This window comes from Chaetura pelagica, unplaced genomic scaffold, assembly GCF_000747805.2.
Source record: "Chaetura pelagica isolate M959 unplaced genomic scaffold, ChaPel_1.0 scaffold650, whole genome shotgun sequence".
Lineage (NCBI taxonomy): Eukaryota > Metazoa > Chordata > Aves > Apodiformes > Apodidae > Chaetura > Chaetura pelagica.
This window is the reverse complement of record NW_009951820.1, coordinates 634,950-644,019: the sequence shown is the minus strand read 5'-3', so window position 1 is coordinate 644,019 and position 9,070 is coordinate 634,950. Positions and strand designations below refer to the sequence as shown.

Below are 9,070 nucleotides of genomic sequence, written 5' to 3'. Positions count from 1 at the left end.
GAGGAAAAGCAGGAGCTCAGTCCTTCCTAATGAAGATCAAGGAGGTAAAGCAGGAAGGCGGCAGAATTCTTGGCTGGCAAGTGGCTTTCTAAAGCCCTGGCACACTGTGAACTGCCCTGGAGAGGTCTGACCAACTCAGAAAGGAAAGAGAGCCTGGTTTGTCTGCAACCCAGTCACCCACATCCTTGGGAAATGGGGGACTGGACACTCAGCAAAGGTTTCCAGCGCCGGGACACTCCCTGCTTCCAGCCTGATCCAAATATCACAACTTTCCAGGCAGTGACCTGTGCTTTTAACAAGTCTTTGCTACTTACTTTTCAAAGCAGGCTTTAGACCTGGGCTGGATATTTCACTTTCTGGCAGCACAAAGAACAGGGCAGAGCTGTTGTTTCGTGACAGTTGGAATAACTGGATTCTCCCAATTTAAGAGTCTTTTCCCAAACCACATCCAACTGCAACTCAGGATGACACAACAGCATTGCAAAAGCTGTCTGGGAATTGCCGGTCCTCTACCACTATGTGGTGTCACGGCCCGGGGGCTCTGCTTAAAGGCTGAACCTACCCTGAGGAATCACCCCGAGGTCTCATCCCTCTGCTCTCTGCCATGACAACAGGGAAAAAGCCTGAAAGAGCAGCAGCCCATCATCTCTGCAGCATCCCGTTATTTTGAGGGAGGCACAGCTCATAGCTTGGACACGGGCAGCTTGAGTCTGTACAGATAACAGCACTTCCACTTTATAGTAAAATAACTGGGAGAATGCAAGATTTTCCCCCTGGAGCTGTTTATTCCTAAGTAACAGGGAAGCGCACGCCGACAGAGCGGTGGGACCATGCCGACAATTTCCATTCAAAGATAGCTCAGCTAATTACAACACACTTTGTACTAGGAGCAAGTCCTAGAAACATCTGTCTAATTTCCTGGGAAAAGCCCTCACCCGTGTGTCTCTCTCCCCTCTTCCAAGGCTGCTGAGAAGAAATCTGTGTTCTGCCAGAGCCAAGCCAGCAGCAGCAGGTACAAGGGTGCCATTAAAATGCAGAGTACTCTTAGCAGCTCAATATGTAATTAAATGTTTCCATTCCCCGATTAATAAAGAAAAATAGAGATTTTCACTACCAGAAGAGAGCAGTTTTCCCTCCTCTTAACTACTTTAATGTGAATGCTTATTTCCTGCCACTTGCTTGGGAATGGCAGACTCCTTCCAAACCCCAGGAGTTAACACAGAGTGGCTTGCAATGGGAAAGGGCTCCAGATTCTCCACTCCAAGGAAGTGGCCTCAAAAGAAACCTCCTGGCATTGGTAACGAACACTGACCTTTCTTCAGGACCTGACTGCCCAGCCCCCTCTGACACGCTGCTCCAAGCCCAGTGACACTCAAGTCACCAAACTCACCTGTTTTCCTGCTAAAGCAGACAGAATTCGTGTCCCAGCAGTTCCCAAGGGCTTTGCTGTCTTTCCAGGACACCCATGATTGGCACACACACGATTCTGCCTCTCTGGGGGCTTCATCAAGCTGCAGAAATGTCAGTTACTTTGCCCATAGAATTTTTGTGTTTTTTTTACTTCCCTTTCTTCATACTGAAGCTAGGAGGAACCTTAAGGCAGAACACCGGAGCAAAATGAAAACACAGAGGGAGTTTTTCATTCTAACATAGAACAAATGCTTTTATTGCACTTTTAGAGAAATCTGCATAGTCCTAACAAACAGGATCCCCCCTCCACCGACTCAGAACATTTGGTTTGTAACAACTGCTGCAGCTCAAACACATGTACAGGCTGCCTGCAAAGAAAATCCAAATGGGGCAGTTTTTACAGAAAGTAATTTAAAAAAGCCTCACCACCAACAAAAAATGAGTTGATTCCAGCCCTTGCAGTTGTCGTTGACACTAACTCAGCATTGAAACCCCACCAGAAGTGAGGAGGGAGTTTGCCTTCAGATCCAAGAGGGGAATATCCTTTGGGAAGTGTGATCTCCCTTCACCTGTGAGCCACTGCTACTGCAACCATCCTGTCCCTTGTCACTGCTGCTCTTTTGCCTTTCTCTGAGAAAGACTCCTGCATGTATTTTTCCAGTTAAAATGCAAAAGGCAAATGCTTTATTTGGATGCACACATGACAGAGGGTGAGCAGAAGCTCCTCTCCTCATGGCAGGACTTGGATTCCTCCTAGCAGGAGCCTGGTGAGACCGAAGGGCTCATCTCCAGCAGCAGGATGTAACTGCAGCTGATGGATCAACAGCAGCTCATAGCCTGGCTCACCAGAGGAGTTGTCTCCCACTCTGCTGCCCTCACAGGCCCAGGGGTCTGCCCTTAGAAAATTGTAAAACCAAAAAACCTGCTGGTATGGCCTGGGGATGCCCAGCAGATGGAGCTGCCAGGGACCTGGCACATCAGGCTACAACAGTGGTTCAGGTCCTGCACGTCACCGCTGAATGTTTCATCTCAAAAGTGCAATACTGCTTTTTATTTGTGTATTTACAAAGAACACAGCTCTGAATTCAAATCACCCCTCTCTTCCCTCTCCCTTCCCCACAAGGCCCGACAGGAGCAGGCTGGGCAGGTGCCCCAGGCAGCGGAGACCCCAAGGGCTACTGCACCGTCACGGCCGAGGCACCGTGGATGGACTCCATCACGGCTGCAAAGCGGCTGCAGAGGTCGTAGGGGGAGTTGGGCCGGATCTTGGGGGGCTCCTTCAGCACGATCACCCCAGAGGAGCTGTCCAGGAGCCGGGGCAGCAATTCGCCCAGCTTCATCTGCAGCTTTGCTGTCAAGGGGAAGAGATCAACAGTCAGTGGCACTGCAAGACTGAGAGCGGCTGGCAGGGGGCTCCAGGGCCCTGAGCTGAGGAGCTGCAGGGCCTTTCAGGAACCCTCCAACTGCATGGAAAACGGCCCACGTCCTGCTGGGGGAATGAGCGGTGTCTGCTGAGGCAGAAGAGACCTCACACCTGCCACCAGCTGAGTCTCCTGCAGCCCTCAAGTCCTACCCCCACCCAAGGCCCCGTCAACAGGGAAGCTCTGCTGCAACCTGGCTGCCCTGGGGACAGTGCCATGTCCCACTAGGGTGAAGAGCTGTCCCAGTAAAAGATGCTGTATTGGCTGGTCAGTCAGGTGTAACCACAGGTTTGAAGGTGATACACAAATCCTGACATTGCTTTGGAATGCAACAGAGCCCACGCTGGTCACTCAATGTTACAGCCTGTGACAGGCCAGCAGGAAGGGGTGACACTTGGGCTCACATGAAGAGGGCAAGCAGCCAGCTTCTGTTTCTTTAAAACCTCTGTGTGAGTAACTACCTTGTGGCAAGCCTGAGAACAGGAAACTTGCGTATCTGATTTTTATTCTTTACAATATTTTGAGAATAAACCTCTGTGCTTTTGTCTTGTTTTCCTGTAGCAAGTAACTTCCTCTGCTAATAACTAAAACCCTGTAATGACTACCCAAACCTTCATACACAGCTCAAGGGGAGTTTAAATAAATTTTTCTTAACAAAAATTACCCGAGAGGAGCTCCAGAGTGCAGAAGGAAATTCAAAATCAGAACAACCATCCAGAACCAAAATTCAGCCATAAAATGAGAAACTTCTCTTCAGAACACAAAGATCCCCTGACTCTGCTCCCCCATTCACTCTGTCCTTGTTCCTGGCCTCTGAAAAATCTGCTCCTCACCCCTGAAGAGGAACACAGTCATGCAACCATGATTTCCAGAGCTCACCCCACCTAAGAAAAATCAAAGCCAAAGCCCAGCTGGATAACACTAAGCCAGTCTTTTTGAGATTAGCTTTTCACATTTCAGGGAAGAGGAATCCTTCCTCTGCAGCTTTAGTCCAAAAGAAGTTTTACTCTGACAGAATTCAACATATGATTCAAACACATCTCCTCTAGCAATCAGAAACACCCCAATGTTCTGCAGTGCAAGCACCAGGAATTTAAGGAAGTGCTTCACAGGGTCCTCTAATTCCCTTCTAGTTTAGATCTAGACACTGCCCTGCCCACAAACATCATGACAAAGGCAGCTGTTCCTACCGTCCATGTCCTCTCGACCCAAATAGGAGCACCAGCGGTTCCTCATGACCTCAATGGCATCCAGGTCCTCTTTGGTGATCTTAAAGTTGTTCATGAGGTGCATGCAGGGGATGATCAGCTCATTCAAGATGCTAATGCCCTCTGCCACACGAGCTTCTTCACAGCTTACAAACAGAGATGCTGCCACCTCGTTCAGCTTCTAGGGGAGGAGGGAGAACCAGGGGACAGGATGTAAGAAGTGAATGGGGACCTCAGATAACCAGCCTGTCACCCAGGCTGCTTCCTCCCCTCTTTGAGAAGGAGCCTAGAGCTCCTCAGTACCAACCAGGAGACACTTCCTCCTGTACAAGGCAATCAGTGACTCGTTAACTCCTCGGTTGGCTCCTTTCAGCAGCAGCTTGGTGTTGCTTTGGTAGGCGTAGACCAGATAGGTGAGCGACTCCTGGTACCTAGAAGAGTGACAGCTCTGCAGTTTGTCTGCAGACAATGGCAGCACAGGCAGGCCCACCAGCTCAGGAAATAACCTCCATTTGGCCTGGACAGTAACTAGCATCAGGCTCAACAGGCTCCCTGCCAAAGCACAAATACACAGATGCACCAAATCATCACGACTCCTTCTGCCCCATGTGCCAAAAGGGCGTTTGGGGAGAGCCCTTTAAGGCCAGGTCTCTGTATGGCTCGGCCTGAGGCGTGAACAACAGCATTGGCCTTTTCTTACATGCCTCTGGGAACTTTGCACTTAAGACAGCGCTCAAATAAGTGCAGAGGTGATGTTTTCAGTTCCTTGACATGTTTCTAGCTTATAAATGCCCCGTGACAAAACAGAGCAGCTGACACAGATGAGGTCAATCCAGGGAAGCTCCAACACCCTCTGTTCAGCCTGTCAATGTGCCCACCTGAGTTTGGTGGCTTATCACTGCCAACCACCATAGAATGCAATTCTGTTTCCATTTTCGAGCAATGTCTGGAAGACAGTTTATTTTCTGGATTGGGAAAATCACTTTTCAAATGACAAGTCCTTCATAAAACAGCACTGTCCTTCTCCACATGGCTCTATTTATGTAAAAAAGGGCTATTAACAAGTTCAAGACGGAATGCAAACTGGCCACCATGGGCCAGAAAGTAGTAATTCTGCCAAAGTGGCCTTTACTCGTAGGCTACAGATTATCTTGTCCAATCACAATTAAAAACAACTTACTTTCCATTCTGGTACAGCTCCAACCCTGTCAGCAGGTAAACTGACACCTTGCGGAAAAGGCTGTAGTCTTCGTGCCACCTCTGTGTGGGAGGAGGAGGGGAGCAGAGGGTCAGGCTCACCTGTGACTCGTGTGCTTCTCAGTCCCCACCACCCAAAAGCCCATCATCAGGTTTTGCCCTGCAAAGGGTTTAAACTCCTCTCACAAGTGACACATGAAGTCAACTGAAGTCAACTGTACAGACACTCCTCAAAGCTCAGGAGATGCCCTCTCAGCATCCTTCTGCAGACCTGCACTTCCCACAGGGAGGGAGCTGCACATGCTGCTGATGCACCAAGGATCCAAGGTGGGTACTGGTCCCTCACCTTGTACTCCCCCATATCGACGTCATCAGGACCAATCTCTCTCAGCTTTGCTCGTGCTACCTTCATTATGCTGATGGACCTGCTCCATGTAAGCAGAAATAGAGATGATCAGAACAATGGCCCCAGCTGCTGCCAGACGAGAAAAGCCTCATCCTGCAATCGGCAGCACAAACCTTTCATCATAGCTGAGGTTCTTGTCTGCAAACTGCTCCAGAAGGGTCCGTTCCACCACCTGCTGGGGAGCGTTGTTCTGCAGGAAGTAGATGAGCACGTGCTGCAGCCGGGCATCATTCTGCGGGGTCGGGGTCTCTTTGGCCAGCAGGTAGAGCCGGGAATACTCTTCATGGAACGCCTGCCAACAGAACACACATCCTAACAGGTCTACCAACACCACAGCAGCTGATAGGAAGCTTGAACCTGTGCTGTAATGATGGGACTCATGTGGGCAGCACCCACCCTTCACCTCCTGGTTCTGTTCTAGTGGTGAAGGGAAGTCCACAAACACCGTGAACACCCACAGCAAAGCTTCTTCAGGAGCACCAGGGAGTCTCAGTGCCCTTCAGCAAGGGGGGCACAGAGATGCCTGACAGTTTTGGTAATCCTCATGCAAGTGCTGAGGTTGTGACAACTGCAATATGCTTTTATCTGTAGAAAGGTGCAAGATTATCTCATGATTTATACTCCTGTAGATTAACAGCATGGGTGATTTCTCCCATGCAGCACTTTCAGTTAAATCTACCTGCCTGTAAAATCTAACACCAGCTTCAACACTCAGCAATTGCTTTTTCTTTCAAATCCCTCTGTTCAATGCATACATGTCCTGAGGACACATTTTACAAGTGAGGTCACAGTAAGCCTGCACGTTCAGGACTGAAAAAAAATTGTCATGAGTGCTGGTTTATTTTCTGATGATCACACTAAGGACTTAAGACAACAGATTCTGAAAGAAGACATGCTAAGAAAGTCTACTTTTTATAATCCAGATTGAGAGAACTATCAGTAATAAATGAAGAAGCAGAATAAAGAGCAGAAAGTAAAAATAATGTTGTTGTTTCTCCTGGGAGGAGGGAATTCTTACAAGCTCTAAAAATTGTTTTGAACTGAAGGATATGTTGCCCAATAAGAGAGCAGAACCAGAACTGCAGGACAGAAGGGCCATGAACTAAAATAAATTGTTCCCTTCACATTCTTGATATGTCAGTATAGCAAAGATCCTTTGTGTTGTGGAAAGAGACATCCCAACTATTGGACTGAGCAAACAAATGTGATACCTTCACAAGCCCTGCTTCAGACCCATCACGATCAAAGGTCTGGCGGGCTTTTGCAATAGCCAGGATGACACCTTGCATGGCTGGACTCAGCATCACCTACCATGGAAGCAGGAAAACAAACACAGACAAGAACGAGGAAAACAGTGACAGACACAGGGAGAGAAGAGAAGGCATGGTGAAGAAAAACTTGCAAAAGAGAAGGTTTAAAGGAAATGTGTGAATACAGGAGGAACAAGCCAGAGCAGGGATTTGCTTGTATGCTACTCACTCCATTTATCACATGCACTTTACATGCAGGGTTTTTTTTAAACATTAAAGGTCTAAAGGCTGGTCAAGCTTTGAATTTGTAAATTCAACAAGTGAGAATGTAAAGCACACTAGCCACATCCCCTCTGTCTCCCATGCAATCTTAAGGCATATAAATAAGGGAGCCATGCCTATGGTGGAGCAGCTCCTGGTGCTAACTTTATACAAGCACATCTTAAACATACCCAAGGAGTAATGGTCTCAGTGTTTGTGTCAAATCCAACTGCACTGAGAAAGAAGACTGAACTTCCAAAAGGCTGCTTGATTATGTACGAGTGCAGTGAAACAGTCAGACTCAGAAAGTCAACAACCAGGGTACTGGAAGTTATGCTATTAGAGGTTAACATCTGAGTGGGGACAAAACGGTCACTGAAGACAGTAAAGAGGCTTGTAAATAAATTAATACAGTCAGGACCAATTTTGATATAGTTGTGCCAGAAAGAAGACTTAAAGGAACAAGCAGCAGATCTAACGATCAAGCGCTTTTACTGCTCTGCTTTCTGATGGCATTCAGAAACTAAATGAGTGAACAATTTGGTCTGGCCTTCTTCGTGTCCACAGTGGGAAACGGTACCTCGTTCACAGCACTGTTTCCATGACAGACTTATGTGGCACCCTGTCTCAGTAAAGCTCAAATCCAGCTCCAAAGTTACAGGTTAATGACAGGCAGCAATTAACCCCTGTGCTGGGATCTGTACCTCTTCATTATATCCATCTGCATCGGACCTAACGGGAATCTTCCCCACACTGGGAATTTCCACTTCAGAGACCTGAGAGCTAGCTTGGGCAGCAGACTCTGTTTCCTTAGCATCCTGGGGTGGCTCTGCCTGAACTGTGAGGGCTGTTTCTCTCGGCTGGGCCTTCGCTGGCTCTACCTCCTTGGGCTGTGGCCAAGAAGAAAAAGAGAGTAAGGAAAACCAACACAAAATACAGGAGAACAAAAGGGGACTGAGCTACAGAATTACAGAGAAACGAGAAAGGCAAAGGTCTGTCAGGAAGAGTAATCCAAAGCCAAGTGGCTTCCCTAGCCAGGGCTGTGCTCCTACCTCGCACAGAGCTGCCTCCACGCCGTTCTTCTCGTAGGCGTCGGCAGTGTTGGCGATGGCCTTGGCAGTCTGCTCCTTGGCAATTCTGGCATGCTCGGAGGACAGGGAGCGCACGCTCTGCTCACAGGCTGAGGACTGATCTGTCAGGACAGAGGGGTGGCACTTCTGACCACCAACTGCAAGATCTCCTCTCATTCTAAAAGGCTTTGTAGCTTGTCTAGGCCAGATAAAGCAGCTGCTGCCTTCACCCCAGAGTTGAAGGTGTTTCAACATCAACCTGGGCACACCCCTTTTCAGTGGGAATGGCATGCACCACCAGGGATTGCCAAGTGGTGCTTTCCTGCTCCAGAGAACAGCACTTGAACATTTTCTACTCGATATTTATAAAAAAAATTAAGTGTGGAAGTGAAATGAGAATAGCCCATTATGATTAAATGAATGGAACCAGCATTTCTGGTGACAAGCCTGGAAGGAGGAGCAACCTTTAGGATTGCCAGGTGAGAGCCCCCACCAGGTGCCTTTGCTACTTCACAAGTTTCTCCTAGATACCTCAAAACTGAGGCAAGGCTCCAGCACAGTGGAAGTTTTAACCAGCTTGTTGTTACCAGTTTCAACTCAGTTTGCAAATTCAGCTGTGGTATTACCTGGTCCTGATTCAGAAGAGAGGTCCTGTGATTCGGAAGCAGGTGAAGGCTCCATCTGAGGAATCTTGCAAGACTGCTCCTCCTCCCATTCCTCTGCCTCCTGCTCGAGGCGCCAGTTATCCTCCTGGATGTAGTGTCTCAGCTCTGGGGGCAAGGCTTCAACTTCTTTCTGAAACTGCCCAAGCTCTGAGCCATCATCCTTTTCTGGAAGAAAAGCAGGA

The 9,070-nt window shown here is 48.4% G+C and overlaps 1 protein-coding gene across 1 annotated transcript in view; it reads right to left on the bottom strand.

Annotated features, from left to right (window-relative positions):
- Nucleotides 1–2,585: 2,585 nt before the first annotated feature.
- Nucleotides 2,586–9,070, bottom strand: part of USP28 (ubiquitin specific peptidase 28) — a 19,215-nt gene continuing 12,730 nt past the window's right edge. The window contains exons 16-25 of the mRNA XM_010008769.1: nucleotides 8,850–9,053; nucleotides 8,206–8,345; nucleotides 7,858–8,043; nucleotides 6,854–6,949; nucleotides 5,756–5,934; nucleotides 5,583–5,661; nucleotides 5,220–5,299; nucleotides 4,347–4,470; nucleotides 4,022–4,220; nucleotides 2,586–2,761 (exon numbers count right to left, since the gene is read on the bottom strand). Of these exons, the coding sequence (XP_010007071.1) occupies nucleotides 2,586–2,761; nucleotides 4,022–4,220; nucleotides 4,347–4,470; nucleotides 5,220–5,299; nucleotides 5,583–5,661; nucleotides 5,756–5,934; nucleotides 6,854–6,949; nucleotides 7,858–8,043; nucleotides 8,206–8,345; nucleotides 8,850–9,053 (1,463 nt within the window). The remainder of the gene's footprint in view (nucleotides 2,762–4,021; nucleotides 4,221–4,346; nucleotides 4,471–5,219; nucleotides 5,300–5,582; nucleotides 5,662–5,755; nucleotides 5,935–6,853; nucleotides 6,950–7,857; nucleotides 8,044–8,205; nucleotides 8,346–8,849; nucleotides 9,054–9,070) is intronic.